The sequence below is a fragment of the Capricornis sumatraensis genome, chromosome 10 (genome assembly GCF_032405125.1).
Source record: "Capricornis sumatraensis isolate serow.1 chromosome 10, serow.2, whole genome shotgun sequence".
Lineage (NCBI taxonomy): Eukaryota > Metazoa > Chordata > Mammalia > Artiodactyla > Bovidae > Capricornis > Capricornis sumatraensis.
Window position 1 is genome coordinate 103,222,197 of NC_091078.1, and position 18,380 is coordinate 103,240,576.

Sequence of the window (18,380 nt, forward strand, 5' to 3'; positions counted from 1 at the left end):
TCCAGGGCCTCACCCAGGTGTGTGTACCTCCACACCACACAGACCCGGCACGCATTTATCTGAAAGGATCTGAAATTCACGGGTCACTGGGTAGATACTGGCTACCTCAGTCAGGGTCCCAAAGCCTGCTGTGGCCATCCCAAGGACTCGAGAAGGTCAGAATGGACCATTCCTGGACCCCAGGGGTGGTTCATCAAAGACAGACCCCTGCAAGGCCAAGCTCTGTGTGTGTCAAGGTCACAGCTTGAACGTTCAGCCTGGGGAGAAGCTTCCACGTGGCTACGTTCATAGTTGTGGTGAAAGGGGAGCCTGGAGAGGAAGGGTCCAGGCAGGGAACGGCCTTTGTGTTTGACTCAAAATGAAATTCCCATGAGAATTCTGTTTCTGGAGCTTCTAAAGAAAGAAGCCTGAAGGGGAGACTTGAGAAAAGTAGGCAAACGTCTCTACTCACCGTATATCCAGGCAATAGCAAAACATTCAAAGAACGCCACCCACAAAAGGCAGACACCGCTAGCTGCGTAGTAGTCAAAGAGCTGAAACACGTACATGCCACCCTGTGAAGAGAAAGCCAGAGGAGAATTTGCTATTTGGCCTCTAAGTTCCTCCATATATAAAGAGTTCTGGTCTGTCAACAAGAAACAGAAAGCCCAAGGTTGGGGGTGGAAATTGGGCAGAGGCCGTGAGGACCAAATAACTGTGTTAAAAGATGATTAGAAAGTAAAGTCGCTCAGTCGTGTCTGACTCTTTGCGACCCCATATACTGTAGCCTACCAGGCTCCTCCATCTATGGGATTTTCCAGGCATGACAAATTTAATTTAATTCAAAAAGTAAAAACTTAATTTAAAAAGCCACACACGGAAAGAAACGAAAGCAAAACATGTCTTTCCTAGCACAAAAACGAATGGGTTCGCCGGAGCCTGTTTCCAACAGAGGGGCTTAAAACCCTCGGTGGCCAACAGAGAAGATTTCAGCGAGACCGAGCGGCTCGGTGTGTGAACCTGTGATCTGCCTTTCAGGGAGTGTTTCTTACGGACACTTCGAGAAATGCATTTATTTTGAGTTCTGGGAAGGAAGACTGGGGACGTGAAATCCTGATCTGGGGGTCGAACGCAACCCTGTGCTGGAGAGGAAGGAGAGACGGGTGGTGAGAGCTGGGGAAATGAGCCCACGGCCCAGGCTAGGCTCATACGCTTGGCTCCCCTGCAGACTGGCCGGAGAGGGGCCACTGCCCACAGCGGTGGGGATGGAGCTGCCGTCAAAGGGGATTCCAGCTGGAGGGCCCCTTCCCTTCTCAGGACGAGGAGGGCAGGAGGGCGGCAGGTGGCCATGGTGTTGCCAGGGTAACAGGGGAGTGGGGAGGGGCGTCTGGCTGGAGAGCGAGGTCGTGAGTCACCTCCTGCTGCCCCTGGGTGGGGTGGGACCCCCAAAGGAGGGACGACCTCAGTCGGCCAGGCCCTCTCATCCAGCCACTGGGTAGGGGGGCACAGGGGGGCGGTGTGGCCTTGAACTGACCTGGGAAACAGACAGAGCACCTGGGGCCCTCCCGGGGGCGGGGGTGGTCCCCTCATGCCAGGCGGGAGCCACCTACCTCGGTCACCATGATCAGCCCCAGAAGGTAGCTGACGCAGCATATGGAGGCGATGAAGATCTCTCGATGAAAGCCCTTCCTTAGCAAGGATGGGTGCAGATCAACCAAGGACGTGATCTGTCCTTCCACTTCCACAAACTGGGGAGGGAAGGAGAGCCATGAGCAGCAGGCCAGCAACCCCTTGGCTCAGAGAGGGGTGGGGTCGCGTCCGCGCCGTGGAGGGGCTCAGCGTGCTGAGTCCCGCCCCTCGGGCCAGGCCTGGTGGGCCCTGCACGGCTCTCCAGATAGTCCACGCCCCTGAGGCCCCTCCGCCCGGCACACTTGCTGGCCGGTGTGTCAACGCGGGCAACCTCCCATTTGCGTCTGGGTTTTCCTGGGAGCAGAAGGTGGTGCACTCCTATTCCTGGGCCTTGGGCAACCCAGCCGGGCCAGGTACACAGCAGCACGTGAGCTGTGGGTGGTGACCCAGGCAGGTCTGGGCTTCAGTTCCCAGACTGAAGACACTTGGTGGTCTTTAACCCTGTGGGGACCGTGGGCTCCATGGGAGGATTTCACACACGCTGCATGCACGCCCACAGGCCTATGTGCGTGAGTCCAGTGCTGCCTGCGACCCCCGGAACTCATCCCTGGGCTCCCAAAGGTGATAGGCCAGTCCATAGGTAACCTTCGAGGGTGACCCTCGGTCTTTCTAAACCTTCCCATCGTTGCACCTAACAATTTATCCTGGGCTGGGGGACGTTCCACATCAGTCCATGGAGCCGCCTTGGCTCTCAGACGGGGGCGCTAACCCCATCCTGTGGATGCGTATCGCAAGGATCTTAGTGGCTTCACGACCTCAAGTGAAGGTGCCCCGCAGACCGATTCCAGCTCCCGTGGCGGCCAACCCGGGCAGGACCATGTCTGTCTGTAGGCACCGCCATCCGCAGCACAGTAGTCTAGAGGTGCAGTTTGGGGTGAAAGGGCACGCTGACACATTTTAACTGGAGTGGCCACAGCCAAATGGCTCGGCCAGCCAACACGCCCTCTGAGGTCATCGGAGTCCACTCGACATCCAAAAGCTAAAACCTCAACCCGTCGGCTCTTTCCTCTGGGACAGACACTGGGAGGTTTGCTCCCACAGCCTTCCTGCAAGACACGGCCAACCGCTGGCTTCTCTGGGAAGCATCACAGGAGAATCAGGGAACACACACACGGCAGCAGGTCCCTCCCGTGAGCTCAAAGGGGCCGGGAGTTCAGAGAAACGATGACCGAGAAGCTCTTGGAAGGGGTCCCAAGAGAACAGGGGGCAGGTGCTCAGACCTCTGATCGATGTCTCAGCCCAAGCGGCGCGGAGTCTAAACTGCCAGTGGTCTAGAGCAGACCAGCAGCTCTGACGTTAACCTTGTAAAGGAGTCAGAGACAGAGGTTCTTTCCCTTTTGGAGATTTGAAAATCAAAGACAGGCAGATCCGGGGTCGCTGAGAGTGAGGGCCAATACCGGCACCAGCCCCTCTTGAGTTTGCTGCGGCCCTGGGGGCACCACGCCCCTCCGCCAGCCTCTCCAGACCTGACTCAGTTAATAGTGCCACAGCCCTGCCTTCTCAGAGCCTCCACCGCTTCCTTCGCTGGAAAGTGAGCGTATCCTGCTGATGCTGAAAAGCCAGGTGGCAGCCGGAGGAAAGGGGGGTTTTGGTGGGGACAGACTTTCTGTTTGGAAAGATGAGAAAGCTCTGGAGATGATGCTGGTGACGGCTACGACGACGTGAGTGCCCTTAATGCACCAAACAAGCACTTACAGATGGGTCTCAGTCGCTCAGTCGTGTCCGACTCTGCGACCCTGTGGACTGCAGCCCGCCAGCTTCCTCGGTCCAGTGGGATTTTTCCAGGCAAGAATACTGGAGGGGCTTGCCATTCCCTTCTTCAGACAATCTTCCTGACGCGGGGATCAAACCAGCGTCTCCTCCTTTGCAGGTAGGTTCTTTCCCTCTGAGCCGCTGGGGAAGCCCTCCTCAAACATGGCTAAGAGGGTCGATTTCGCATCAGGGGATTTTCCCACACGTGGCCTGTGGAGCCTGGTCCCAGTGGACACCTCGCAGGGTAGGCCCTTATCATGGCTGGTGGTGGTGTGTCTATAAAGCCTTCTCCCACGTCCCCAGGTTCACACAGGTGCAGCAGAGGGATCCCAGAGCTCAAATCCCACCACGCCCCGTCCTGGTGCGTCAATTAGGCAGGTCGTTCGGTGCTGCGAGCTCCACGCTCTGAACCAGGAGAGCCTGCTCAGGGCGACGCTGCCCTGGAGAGCTTCAGGCTTCCCGAAGTGAAGGGCCGTGGGGGGCCCGGCTCCGAGGCGCACAGCCTCCACCAGGCCCCCCCTGCCTCCCAGGGGAAATCTAATGAGTAACCGCCTGGGCCCCTTCCGCAGCCCAAGAGGCCAGTCTGGAGATGGCCTGCTTTGTCAATTATTAACCGCTTTCTGTCTTCTTTTTTTGGGTTTTGCTGAGAGCTCTGGAAGAGGTTATAAAAGCTGGCTGCTGGGGGCCTCCGAAGGCCGAGCTCATTAACCAGGGCTGATGGATGGGGCCCTCTCGCTGTTCACACAGCTCAGTTCATCAACAACTGCTCAAGTTGTTTTTGTTTCCTGTCTCCCAAATGTTTTCCTTCAGTCTTCTCTGCTAATCCTAGTCTTCTTTCTGGCAAACCCTCCGCTCTGCTCTGGACCTTGCTAGCGGACCACCCTCTCTCCCTTGCCTGACCTTCTGAGACTTCCCACCTCCCAGGCCCTGAGTCCCCGGGGGCCCATCTGTTCACTGGCTTCGAGGCCGCTGCCTGGGAGACGGACGGTGGGCAAGGCTCTCTCCTCAAGGGGTAGAGCCCCCACTGATCGCAGGGCCCCAGCTGACCAGACTTTTGTGAGGCATCTGGACCCCCAGCTGGCACACGAGGCTGCCTATCAGTGACTGACTTCGGATGGAGGCCCTTGGGTGGCCCTGGGCACAGGACTAGCCTGCCCTGCACACCCTAACTGCCCCCTCCTATTTCAAGGTGTCCCAGGGGCTCGCTCTAATGTCCTCCGGGTACCACTTACTGCTTCCAATCAGGAAACGCGCCTGGCGTTTCACCTAAGGCAACGAAGATACAATCATACCCATTTACCGGATGAGGAAACTGAGGCAAGGGTGGAAGAAACGTGTTCAACAAAGCAACACTGTGGCGGCAAGTGGGCCTGGGAACTGAGTTACTCCAAAGGCAGACGCAGCCCCGGCTGACGCACACGGACACACCCCGGGGAGGGGGAGGCTTAAGCCCTGGAGGGCTGGGACATGGAGGTTAGGAGGCGCAGGGAATGACGACAGGGTAGCGGGGGGTCCTGCTTGTGTGGGGAGGGTGGGGGGGTAAGCGAGGCTCTGGGGGCTCGGTTTCCCTGTGGGGGCCAAGCTCGCTGACCCACGTGCCCCAGGAGGTGGTGAGCACAGCCCGGTTCCAGCTTCCGTGGCTGTGCTCAGGACTGTCAGTGGCCACTCACGCCCCGGACAGCCGTGTCGGCCGCCTGCCCGAACGGCCTGTGTGCTGGGTCCCGCCGGGGCCTGCCCGGGGGCTCTGTGCTCCGCGGCGCGTGCCACCGACTATGGTCTCGCCCTTCTCCTTGTACCTCTGGGCCCACACCCAAGACTGTCTCTCTCTCCCTCGCTGAGGTCAAAGGCTCGAGCTTTGGCGCAGATGACATCCTGCTGCCCCCCTGGGCTGTTCCCTCCCCCGGGGTCCAGGAACCCTCGCTGGCTGCAGCTGCTGCATCCAGGAACCCTCGCTGGCTGCAGCTGCTGCAGGCTGTGTGTGTGTGTGTGAGTGTGTGTGTGTGTGTGTGTGTGTGTTGGGGGTTGCCACCAGCTCATCACAGCACAGAGGGAGGCTCTGCCAGAACCAGGTTTCTGGGGGGGCCTTTCCTCCCTCGCCCAGGGGCAGACCCGCCTGGGGACCATCCCCTCGCTCTGCACATACCTGGCTATCCAGTCCAAGCAAGAGAAGCATAATGAAAAAAAGGATGGACCAGAATGTGGGCAGCGGCATCATCGTCACGGCTTTTGGGTAGGCGATGAAGGCCAGGCCAGGACCTAAGGGGAGAGAAGACGGGGGGGCGGGGAGGGGGGTCATCAGTGCCCGAGCTGCCCCGAGCCCCGGAGCCACACAAGACACTCGGGGTCCGGGCCGGGTCTCCCCAGTCCCCGATGCAGGGGCCCGCCTGGGGTGAGAGACCAGGCCTGTTCTCATTCGGGATGGGACGCGCCGGGGCTCAGGCAGGGGCCCGTTTTAGCATCTGTCTCCTACGCAGCAGCGCTGGCCTCCTCAGGCGCCAGGCTCTGAGCGGACACCGGTTATGGGAGTGGCAGACGGGACCGAGCTGGGACTCGGTCTGCCAGCTGGGGAAAGGAGGGGCTCCCCCTCCCCCAAACCCAGAGACCCGCACCAACGTTTGCTGGAAGGAAGCAAAACCAGGGAGCGCTCCGGTTATCTGACCACCAATCCCGGTTTGCAGAGAAAAGCTTTCCACTGAAACAATGAACGCGTGGCCAGAAAAAAGAACCCGGAACCACGCCCTGCGGGGCCCACGCGTCTTCGGGGTGCATCTGTGCACCCACCCGGGCACCATGACAGCTGAGGCCCAAAGCCGGGGGAGGGGTGAGCAGGGTAAGACCCCAGGCGGGCAGCCCCCTGGCCGCTGTGCAGTCCTCCGCCCAGCACCTCCTCTCTCCATGTCACCACGCGCCCTCAGGGGGCAGTCTCCCTGCAGGGGTCGGCGGCAGGCTCCCGTAAGTGAACCCCAAGGAGGCTTCTCCTGCTCAGGTTATCGGGTGCTGGGGCCACTTCCTTGGCAAAGGGCTCTGGTCTCCAGGGGGTGCTCTGACATATTCTCAGGGAGAATTCCCACCAGCTCTGGGGGGTGCCTCCAATTGCAAACGTCCCCTCCCACCTCCAGCTGGGCCTGAGAGAAGACAACCGGGGGAAGGCCTGAGTTGTAACTGAGACCTGTGGGTCTCCCAGAGGGTTGGGGGCCGCCAAAGAGAGAAGGGCCTGGGCTACAGAAAAAATATACAGTAAAATCCACAACTAAAAAAAAAAAAGTCAAGAAATATGAAACAAACAGGGCTGGAGGACAGGAAATTTAAAACAGTAAAACAGGGGTCGGGAACAAAATGAATGGTCTAAGAAAGAAAAACAAAAAACAACTTTGAAACAAACTGCAGCCAGAAACCACATCGCACGGCGCTGAGCACACGCGTGGCAGCGAGGGCGAGTCCCTGTATGTCCGGAGTCTGCCCCGATGTGAGCAAAGTCCAACCGTGACTGTGACCGTGTCCTTGGAGGCGATGGTGGAAAACCCAGGAGGGGTCCAAGGGCACTCGTCCCGACCCCAAAGCCCTAGCTGCAGTAGGACCCTCGTCTCCACGGGGCTGGGGCCCCCTGGGACCCCCACGTCAGCTCCGGCCTGACTGTAGGCGGCACTGGGAGGGGTCAACCCAGCCGCAGCGAGACAGATGTAAAATGGGGCCCCCACCCCAGCCCACCCCCGCCTGCCCGCTGGGCCCTGAAGCTTCTGACAGCTACTTCTGTATTTCAGTGCATTGCCTTTCTCGAGCCAGCCTCAGGGAGAGGGTGTGAGCATCCTTCTCGGAAAGCAAGGGGACTGAAGAGAGAGGGCAGGGGACGCGGCAGCCGGCGGAGCCCCTGGGGCAGCAGAGACGCCCACGCTATGCTTCCTTCGCAATGTGCGCTCCTCGTGGCTAAATAATTATCTTGTTCCAATGCACTTCGCTCAATATGGCACTTGTTAAAACGCTTATTAGCGACATAATCACCCTTGATGTGTCGGCTGTTCAGACATCACCGTGGGGAATAAACGACAAGGTCTTAGAAGTGGACGGGAATAAGACACCACTTAGCTTGATGGTGAAGATGTAGGTTACGGTACCTAGCTGTCCGCAGAGAAGGATCTGTCATAAACCGACAGATTACCTCCCACCGCTGAACTCCCTCCGCGCTCCTGGCCATTCCCCTCCAATCAGAATTGGTTGGTAAGCCCTCAGCTGAAGAAAAGCCATTTGCAAAGTGGGTGTCAACTGTCTCCCCTCGGTCACTCTGCCAAACTCCCACATGGGCGTGGCGTCTTCATTTCTGCAGCTACTTCCTGTGTCCCTCAGTCTCTGGCCTGCCTCTGGGGGCTTCCAGGGAAGGAACGCTCTGTCTAAAGGTCTGACTGGGGCCCAGGACAGGACAGAGGAGCATGGGACCAAAGCGTGGGCTTGCCAGGACTGCCCTGCGGCACCAGGTGTAGGAGGAGGGGGCCGAAGTGGGGGGCAGTGGGGCCTGGGGCTCTGAGAGGCTCACCTACCACGGGCCAGGGGTCGTCACATACGCGCAGGGTGGGATGGGGAGGCCGGAGGGGGCACCTCCTCACGTGAACGGGCCTGTCCAGCCTCTGGTGGGCACCCTGCCCAGGACACCGCAGATCCAACCGTGAGCAGCCCTTGCTCTCAAGCTGCTGGTCGCAGGGGGGAGCTGACCTCTGAGTACACGATGCTGAGGTCCCCAAGCCCCACTAGGGTCTCCGGCTGCGGAACCAGGACACCACCCTGTGTTTCCAACAAGGGCAAGGACTCCGGTCTGGGCCCTGACAGTCGGGACCTCGCGGTCTCCTCTTGGCCCTGGGAGAAGCCTCAGCCCACGGCCCTCACCTGCCCCTCGGGGACCCGAGGGGTCCTGGCAAGCTGGGAGGTCAGGCTGGGCACAAGAGCAACAACCGCCCTCTGGGTGACCTGGGCAGGATGGGAGGAGGGCAGAGGAGCGGGGGTCCTGGGAGTGAGGTTTTCAGCGCCACATGGAAGCCCTGCAGCTCAGAGCTGTGGGCCCAGGACCCGGAGCTCGTGGGGGGCACCTCTTAGAACTGGGGCACCTAGGCTTCTGAGGCTCTGGGGTCCTGGTAGCTGAAGCCCTCACAATTCTCAGGTTCCAGAACTATCTTGCTGGAACCCCAGGATCCCAGCCTCAGCCTCCAGGCTCTGCAGACTCTGACCCTAAGACCACCTCCACTTGCAGCTGTCTGGGGGGGGACGTCCCACCCATGGAGCCCACACCCCCGAGGGGTGGAGGGGTCCCCACAACCTACCCCCAAACTGAACCTGTCACCGTCCCAGAGGGCGACCTGTCACACCCGGTCCTTCCCCAGCCTGGGCAAAAACGGTGGGTGCTTGACACAGGGCAGAGACCCAGTCAAACAGGAGACGGTGGTGGGATGAATGAGGGGGTTGCTTAGAGCAAAGAGTCAAATACAGAAACCGAAGCTGAGAAGGTGGCGACGGGCTGCCGACGGGCAGCTGCCCTGCCCCTGAGCTAGGAAAGTGCTTTCTGTTGCTGAAACCAGGAGTTTGCTATAGGGAAGGACAGGGAGTGGGCGGTGCGGGGGAAAGACCACTTGAGAAGTGCTGAATATTCCCAGTTTGACCAGCCCCCGTGTTTCTGCCATCCCTGGGGCAAAACCGCAGTGAAGATGTTTCCAATTTAGCTTTTGAACTCTTTGAAACCTGGGAGACATTGTGGTGTGAGAAGGGGGTGGGGTGGGGGTCCATTTCAGAAACCAGGCTCATCCCCCCACAAAGCCCCCTGGGTCGGGGGGGTCTGGCTTCATGCCTGCAGTACTTGGCTCACACACTAGGTGGCAGTGCCCACCACCACTGCCACCGACACCACCATACCTGACTCAGCCACATCAGCAATGTCCACCCCTTGCTCTTGTGCCATGAAGCCCAGGATGGAAAAAATTGCGAAGCCAGACACAAAACTGGTACCACTGTTCAGGCATCCCAGCAGCATACAGTCCCTATGTTACACATATGTCAGGGAGCAAGTTAATTCACAACACAAGGAAGCCACGCTCCCTAACTTCTCTCTTTTTTTTTCTTTTCTTTAAACATCACGTCTAAGGCCCACCAGGCCTGCCGGCGCAACACTTGCCTGTACGAGTTGTACTTGTATTTGTTGTAGCTCCCCAGCGAGGTCATGGCCCCCAGGCAGATGGCGTAGGAGAAGAATATTTGGGTCCCAGCATCGATCCATACCTGGGAAGGGTGCGGGGGCGGGGGAAGGTGGCGAAGAAAAGACAGAAGGGTCGTCAGAGCCGGCTTCCTGGAGGCGGCGGCGGGGCTCCCAAGGGCTCCGCCTCGAGGTGTGCAGATTCACCATGCGATTGGAGCACGGTGCTGGAATCCAGGATGCAAGCAGAACCCCAGACGTCTAAGAGCCCCCCACCCCAGCTCACTGAGCATCAGGGTTAACAGGCCCTGCTTTTGAAGCAGAGGGACCTCAAGTCCAACCACGGAATCATCATGGGCAAGTAAATACGACTCCCGGAGCCTCAGTTTTCACACCTGTAAAGTGGGCTCCGTTCCCCTGCCCCACAGCGCTTTTTTTTTTTTTTGGTAGGTTCAAAGAGTTAAGATTTAGCCCAGCTCCAGACACACAGTAAGCCTGCAAGTCAAGGCTGCTATCCTTATGGTCACTGCTATTGTCTGGGGACCCCCGCCTGAGCTGGAAGTGGGAGGAATTCCCACACGGATTATGCAGGCAAAGCCGTTCTCCAGAACCTTCGGCAGGCAGCTCCTGACGGCTGCCCAACCGTCTCCCAGCTGTTCTCTGATGATGGCCGAGCCCTTGTCCCCCACCTCCCACCCAGGGCGAGAGGACTGTGGGGAAGAGACCCGAAGTGGCCTGTGAGGCCCTTGGGGACAACCTAAAGGCTGAGGCCCCTGGGGACAAAAGGTCCTGAAACGGGCCAGTGAGAGTTCCGACCCCCCGCGGCCAGGTGGCTGAGTGCCTCGGGGCGGGGGGAACCATTAGTGTCTGCCCCCCAACCTTCTAAGAGGTCACAACTCTGAACTCCGCCCTCAGCCCAGGGCGCCCCCACGATGCAGCCTCAAGGCTGCTGTGAGCAGAGGAGGCGACCAGCTTCCGGAGACGTCTCTGCCTTACCTGGCACAGTGCCTAAAGCAGCCTCTATAATTGGCCACCTCGGGAGGCCTCGACACAAAAAGATACACACCGCCGGGACAGCCGGCGGGCACCATGAGCAACCTGCCGGGGCCCAGTGGAAAAGTACCAGGGCCGAGTACCTCCCGGCTCCATCTGGGGGCCGGAAGCACGGGCACGGCTTCGGTTTCCTCCCCCATGCCGGCCCTGGGGGTGAGGGGAGGGGGTAGGAAGGCCATGGTGCCCCGCGGTACCTCTGGGTCCTCCAGGCGGCTGATGTCGGGGTACAGATAGAACCTGATGCCTGCTCCTGCGCCGGGCAGCGTCAGCCCACGGACCAGCAGCACCAGCAGCATAGCGAACGGGAACGTGGCCGTGAAGTAGACGACCTGCAGGGGGCGGGGGCCACTCAGCGCTCAGCAGGCCAGCCCGCTGCCGGTCGAGCCCCAGCATCCGCTCCCAGGCAGGCGTTCCGGAGCCGGGCTCGGCGCCGCCCTTGCTGAGGGACCTGGGGCGTGGTGCCCACCCTCTCTGGGCTGCAGGCGCCTCACCTGCAACCTGGGTGTAAAGCACCCACCTCACACACAGGCTTACTGACATTCGAATCCTGCAAATATTTACGGGGCCCTGGAAATACAGAGAACCAGTCCCTGCCCTCGTGGAACCGACAATCCAGCAGGCGACAAAAGGGAAGTGCACAATAAGAGAGCAAACGATCGCGGGTGAACGCCCAGGGGGTGGCCCGCAGCGCGCAGTACGGGTCAGCTAACATTCGCAGGGAGGCCTGGAGGGCTGCAGTCCACCGGGTCTCAGAGTCGGACACCAGTGAGTGACCAAACATTCGCAGCGTTAGTATGACTTGTGGTTCAGAACCAGTTAAGTGTGGGTTCAAATTCTCGCGCCGTCCCCTCGTGTGCTGTGTGACCTTGGGCATGATGCTTGCCCTCTCTGGGCCTGTCACCTCATGTGTAAAATGGGGATTAGAGAAACAAAATTGCTCACTAACGGGCAAGGCGAGGATTCAACGGAATGACGCTCACAACGTGGTCAAAACAGCACCAGGCAGGTAGCTGCTTAGACGTGCAAAAAAGGGGGTCTTTTGTTGGCCGAGTGGTTGTGCAGGAAGCACCGGGGAACTTCTGGAGAGGAAACCAGGATGGGTCGCGCCTCACGTCCCAGGCAGGGTGAGGTCAACGCCAGGCGGGGACCACAGACGACCCAGGCCACGCCTTTCCACCCCCAAGGGCCCTGCCCTACTTCCTCTCCCGGCCTGTCCCCAAAGCACCGGCCTTCAAACCTCCTGTGGCCTCCATTTACAGATTGGATTTTCCCAACTTTCACTCCAACACAAGAAGTCCTCAGGAGGGGGCGTGTGCCTGAGCGGGGCTCGAAGGTGCCCAGGGGCATGGACAGTGAAATCCTGCTACTTTGCCCAGGCGCTGGCTGAGCCAGGTCTCCCGAGCAGCAGCCCACTCCATGCTCAGCACGTCCCCAAATCGGTGTGTGCTGGCCGCCTTGCTGTCGGAGGACAAACGGGCTGGGTGGGGCTCCCAGACATCTTCAAACCACCACTGCACCCAGGGCATCTTGGTGCGTGGTGGAGGACATGTGAAAGTCCATGGTGACCAGCAGAAATGCTGAGACTAGCTCACAGAGCCCCCAGCTCCTTCTGAAGGGGCCGGGGGACCAGGGAGGGGCCTGCTGCATGGCCAATGCGCCCATTTTCCAGGTGTGGAAACTGAGGCCCAGAGAACAGGATGAAGGTTTGCGGCGCTGGGGGAGGGGACGGTGCCAGGACAGTATGGGGCACTCCCGGGACCCAGGTAACGGACAGAGCCCTGAACCTCGCCCAGCTGCCGCGGGAAGCCTAGATGGAGCCAGTTCTCGGATGCAGCCGCCATCCCTTTGAATAGAAACAACTAGAAGCGGGCTTTGAAAAGGGCGCGAAGGAAGCTCTCAGGGCCCGCTGGGCTCGGCTGCCTTGGGCCAGTGCCAGCAGCCGAGGTCTCCCGAGCGCTTCCTGTGCGCCGGCTGCGGATGCCTGCGCAGTAACTCCAGCACTCAGCGGGTCCTGCCCTGACCCCATCCTGCAGACGGGGAAACTGCGGCCCGCAGAGCCGGCCCTTGCCCACGGGTCACCCAGCACTCAGGCGGCAGAGCTGGATGGTCTAGAACCTGCTTCAGCGATAAGAGCACAGCAGGGAAGAGCCCCCGATGTCTGCGGTTTGTCCGGTCCTCCCCAAGAGCAGGCTCCCGAGGGCTCCAGGGCTCAGGCCGCAGATCGGGCTCTGCAGCAGGCTGGCCGCAGACCCTGGGCAAGCTATGGCCCCTCTCTGGGCTCCGGGTCCCCACTTGAACCAGCCGGGCTCTGAAGTTCCCTCCAGCTCTGCTGAGGAGTCCGGATCTGGGGCCCTCCCAGAGGGGTGGCTCGGCCTCCGCGTCCTGGGTCGCCCAGCGGTAGGCCCCCCAGAGGACCTGGGGTAGAAGGGCCGCCCTCCTGCTGCCTCCACCGTGCCCTCCCTGGACGCCCCTCTCCCCAACTGCCCTACAGGCTGCTCCTGAAGACAGGAGAGCCCTCTGCGTCCCGGGGACCAGTGGGCATATGTGGAGGGCGGGGCCGGCCAGGAAGCCACCAAAGGAGCGAAAGAAAGACGGCTGGCCCGCAGGCTGCTCTGGCCCCCAGCCCCGGCCCCCGCGGAGAACAATGGTGCGGACAGAGGCGGGCGAGGGCGGAGGGCAGAGGGCGGCCCTTCAAAGTGCACGGGGGCCCCGGGCTGGGCAGGCAGGGGGGGGCCTGGGGGCTTTGTGTCAGGGACACAGGACGCCTCCCAGGGTGTGTGTGGGGGGTGGGTTCCCTGTTTCCACACATTTAATTCGCTTCCCTAGCACTTCTGCAGCGCTTGCTGTGTGCCAGGCGCTATTAACTCACTCATCCTCCCGACTGCAAGGAGCAGACTGTCCCCTAGATTTCCTAGATGAGGAAACAGAGGCCCAGGGGGGTCTCATCAGGGGCCCGGGGCCAGCCGGCAGCAGGGGCGGGATGTGGGCCAGGCCGGCTGGCCTGTCTCTGTGTCTGTAGGTGTCTATGTGTCTTGCCTGTGTGTGTCTGTATGTCTGTATCTGTGTGTGTGTGTCTGTGTCTATCTGTGTGTATCTGTGTGTCTGTGTGTGTGTCTGTGTTTGTCTGTGTGTGTCTGTGTGTATGTCTGTGTCTGAGTGTGTATCTGTGTGTGTCTGTGTCTGTGTGTGTCTATGTATCTGTGTGTCTGTGTGTCTGTGCATGTGTGTATGTCTGTATCTGTGTGTGTGCCTGTGTGTCTGTGTGTGTGTCTGTGTGTGTTTGTCTGTGTGTATGTCTGTGTGTATATCTGTGTATGTGTGTATCTGTGTGTGTCTGTGTCTGTGTGTGTCTATGTGTCTGTGCGTCTGTGTCTGAATGTGTGTCTGAGTGTGTGTCTGTGTGTGTGTCTGTGTGTACGTCTGTGTCTGAGTGTGTGTCTGTGTGTGCACGCTTTCTCCCCAAGCCCAGGGCAGCACAGCCCACCTGCTCACGCCACCGTGGCAGCCTCTCTGGCAGGACACCCTTGTTTTGCAGAATCTGCCGAGGCCGAGCCCCTGAGCGCCAAACTCCCAGTCTCCCGGTGGCTCCCGGAGTCCCCGTGGGAGTGGCTCTGCCAGCCGCCACCAGTGGGCCTCTGGCGGGGGCCCAGCCCCTGAGCGCCAAACTCCCAGCCTCCCGGTGACTCTCGGGATCCCCGTGGGAGCATCTCTGGCGGGGGCCCTGTGCCAGGACGCGGTATTTTTCCACTCTTGCTGGCAAACCTCCGTGGCTGCTCTGAGCCCGCGACCCAAAAGCCCTGTGGCCCAAGTGCCCTGGAAACTTACAAAGCCAGCGCCTCCTCCTCCCCCGGGGATGGCGGGGAGAGGGTGGCCGGCCAGGCACCAGGGGGACGTGCTGGTCTCTGCTGCCCTGGGCTTCCTCTGGGGAGGTCGTCTGGGCAGCGTGGGTCACTCACCCCAGAGGCCCAGGGCCGTGGGTCTGCACCCAGGGCCTGGCAGGCCCCAAGCACCTTGTGTGTGTTTGCAGGAGAACACCACAACTCATTTCACACAGGCGGAAACTGAGGCTCCTGGGGGAAGGGACTGGCCCCGGTCACGCTGGCTGTGGGTGCAGAGCCGAGACCCCCCACCAGGTCTGCAGAGGCCGTCCTGTGCTTGCATCTGGGATTTGAACTGCCAGTGGGGTTCATGAGGCCACCCTTCCTGTGGGAGGGTCTGGAGTTCCTGTCACCCCCTGCGACCTAACGTGCTGTGAGAGCAGGCAGCCGCAAGAGGCAGGAGAATGCAGGGACCCGAGGCTGGGCGCTGGGCTGCCCAAGCTCAAATGCCACCTGGGCTACCGACAAGCTGTGTAGACGTGAGCAGATCAACCTCTCTGCCCCACCGTTTCCCCAAGAACATCTCCTCTTACCACTTCTGTAAAGCGGAGTAGGAACCACGCATGCATCAGACATCAGGAGGCTAAAGGAGCTGATAATCGGAGCTGGGAACGGTGCCTGGCACGCAAGCAAGGCGCGGAGCGTCTGCACCACGATCTCAATCTCTTGGATGAATTGAGCAGCAGTGAGCTCTGAACCAAGCGTCAGACCCTCGGAAGGACGAATGCTGTTCCGCCCAAGGGAACTGACATCCAGAGAAGCCAAGTGACCTGAACTTGGGTCTTGAGCCCCCCAGGCCCAGGAGCTCCCTCCTCCCCAGCCCGGCCATGCCGGGGTCAGCCACTGAGCAAGGCCACAGCCAGGACGAGGCCATCCGGCCCCCACGGCGGCTGCAGACCTGGTCTATGGCCAGGGCTGGAAGTCACGGCCAGCGGCGGCCGCCGAAGCTCGAGGAAGTCCTGGGATCCTCCCTGTGTTTGTCCTGGCTTCCCCGGGGCTGGCCCAGCCCTGCTATTGTTCTGGGGGCCACGCCTGCCCCTGGGGGCCCGGAGCCTCTTCTCTGGGGGCAGCAGGGGAACCTCCAGCCAGTCACGTCTGTCAGCCGCCGAGGGACAGCCCTGCGCCCTCTCCGTTTCGCTTCGACTCTGGTCTCCTGCCCCTGCACGTGTCTCGGGCGAGGCTCACGGTTCCTGGCGGACATCAGCTCCTCCAGTGGACCAGGGGCTCCCCGGGGGTCTGGTCGGACACATCTCTGGGCCTTTGAATGGCTTACCCCTCACTTCCACCAAATCTACGCCTCTAAGCGCCCTTCTTGGTGAGCCTTGCCCGAAACCGCACCCGGCACGCCCGTCTTCCTCCACCACGTCATGCGCCCCCTTTAGCCCGTCTCCTTAGATCACTTTACCTAAGAGGCCCTTCATCCGGGAGAACTCACAGTGACAGTCCCTTCTCCCAATGACGTCACCCACTGCCCATGACTGTCCTTCAAATGCCACCTTAACTCAACTCTTTGACCTTTGAGGACTTCTTGGTCTTAAAGAGACTGTCCCGGATGGAGATGCAAATGATGGGGGTCGGGGGATGGCAGACAGGGGGTCACGTAAGGGTAGACCAGCCAACACCTACGCTGTGGCCGTTAGTGCCCTGGGTTCAGCCCGGTGAGCCCAAGGGAACCCTCTGGAGGGTTTTTCGCCACCAGGATGACTATGGTATTATACTGGCTGGTGTTCTGCTTACCAGGTCATCAATTGCCCGGCTCTGTTAACAGGTAATATTTCAGTTACAGGCTAACAGTTTCATTATTGACAATATACCAGCTACGCCTAAAACCTGCATGAATGTAACACGAATTTTCAGCTACCACCTTTGTTAACAGCTAATGTCTTGGTATCTATGTAACAGATTAACCAGCAGCAGATACTTCAGCGACAGCCAGCACTTCGGTTATGAGCAAACGACTTAATGATCGGTGAGAGCTCTCCTTAGTAACTAACTTCCTAGTTAACAGCTGAAATGTAAGGCCTAAGTTAATTCGGTTAATCTGACTTAGCGGCAAAAATGCGTTGAGAAGTTTTGCTTCTCAAACCTCAGTGCACACTTGTATTATCTGGGGGAAAAGTGTTCAAATGCAGCTTCTGATTCTGTAGGTCTGGGGTCAGCTCATGGATCTACATTTCTAAAGGGTCGACAGGGGATGTTGAGGTCGCAAGGGTCCCCGTGGCTGGTGAGCAGTTGGTAGCTAACAACACCGTTACCGGTTAACTTTGCAGTGGTATCTCAGGGTTTGTTATCCGCTAACAGTCCCTTGGACTGCAAGGAGATCCAACCAGTCCATTCTAAAGGAGATCAGCCCTGGGTGTTCTTTGGAAGGAATGATGCTAAAGCTGGAACTCCAGTACTTTGGCCACCTCATGCGAAGAGTTGACTCATTGGAAAAGACTCTGATGCTGGGAGGGATTGGGGGCAAGAGGAGAAGGGGACGGCAGAGGATGAGATGGCTGGATGGCATCACCGACTCGATGGACATGAGTTTGAGTGAACTCCGGGAGATGGTGATGGACAGGGAGGCCTGGTGTGCTGCGATTCATGGGGTCGCAAAGAGTCGGACACGACTGAGCGACTGAACTGAACTGAACTGAACATCCACACAGTCCATCACTCCCTAATGGGGTACCAGTGGTGTGTGGGTGCTTGGAGAGCACACCACCCCCATTTCAGGAATCTTGCGGGCTGATTATCAAACCATCAGTAACTTGAAATTGGACCCGCTGGGCAGATTTACATTGTGAAATGGGCAAACGCCACAACCGAGGAGGCTGCTAGGAGAACTGGTTAATCAGGACCAGTTTTGAGCAGGAGGGCCCCAGGGGTGCAGGAGCCAACCCTGCAGAGGGCCAGGCTCCACAAGGCGGGAGGGGAGCACAACTCACTTTGCCCGTGGACTTGACGCCCTTCCAGATGCAGAAGAAACAGACCAGCCAGACGAGGAGGAGGCAGAGAGCAAGGTCCCACTTCAGAGCGCCCAGTTCGTCAATCCCAGAAGACAAGCTCAGCACCTTCCGCCTTTAAGCAAACAGAGCTCCAGGTCAGACGGGCCAGACCAGGGCTGGGAGAGCCGGCGCCAGGATTCCAGCAGTCTGGGGCTCAACCGTGCCTCCAAGCTGCGGAACCCCGCTGGTCTTGGGAAATCTTAGGTAACACCAGTTTCACAGAGTCTTAGGGAAGCCAACCAGGGGATGGGTCTGGACTCCTGAGTCAGGCGCACGTGGGTTCTATCCAGCCAGGCCTCGGGCAAGTTACGTTAAACCCCTAAGCCTCAGTTTCCTCGTCTGTGAACTAGGTACTGATTCCCGTGTGATCGATTCTCACAGACCTTGGGAGTGCTCCCTGTGGGCCAGACACTGGGTTCCGACTGGGCTCCAGCGTCCAGCTACTGACTTCACCACTTAACTTAACCACTGGGGGCTAGGTATCCAACTGCCTGCCTCAGTCTCCTCATCTCTAAAATGGGAATAACCACCTGCTTCCCCCCACCCTGCCACCCCCACATTCTCTGTCCTGTCCCTGTTTTTGTATTTGCCCCCATTCCTTATCTGGATATCTCACTGAAAGATAGGTCTCCAGGGTGTTGGTTCTCTCTGGGGCTGCAGGACACCCACACGCCTCTCCGAGGGGGAGGAGAAAAGCCACGCAAAATACACTGGCCCCGGACGCCGCCAGCAGCCAGCAGACCGCGGCGGCCATTGCTGTCTTGGGGCTGAGACCCCAGGGCAGCTCCGGGCACCCAGGGAGGGCTGCTTCCTCACCTGCCCCCGGCCGGGGTTGTGACGGGCTTGGGAGGAGGTGAGTGAACCGTCTGA

General features: G+C 59.5%; 1 protein-coding gene across 1 annotated transcript in view; it reads right to left on the reverse strand.

Annotated features, from left to right (window-relative positions):
- SLC6A6 (solute carrier family 6 member 6) overlaps positions 1-18,380 on the reverse strand; it is a 38,970-nt gene that overhangs the window by 4,032 nt on the left and 16,558 nt on the right. The window contains exons 5-11 of the mRNA XM_068982192.1: positions 17,451-17,583; positions 10,837-10,971; positions 9,572-9,675; positions 9,313-9,437; positions 5,564-5,676; positions 1,590-1,727; positions 452-554 (exon numbers count right to left, since the gene is read on the reverse strand). Coding sequence (XP_068838293.1) covers positions 452-554; positions 1,590-1,727; positions 5,564-5,676; positions 9,313-9,437; positions 9,572-9,675; positions 10,837-10,971; positions 17,451-17,583 — 851 coding nt within the window. The remainder of the gene's footprint in view (positions 1-451; positions 555-1,589; positions 1,728-5,563; positions 5,677-9,312; positions 9,438-9,571; positions 9,676-10,836; positions 10,972-17,450; positions 17,584-18,380) is intronic.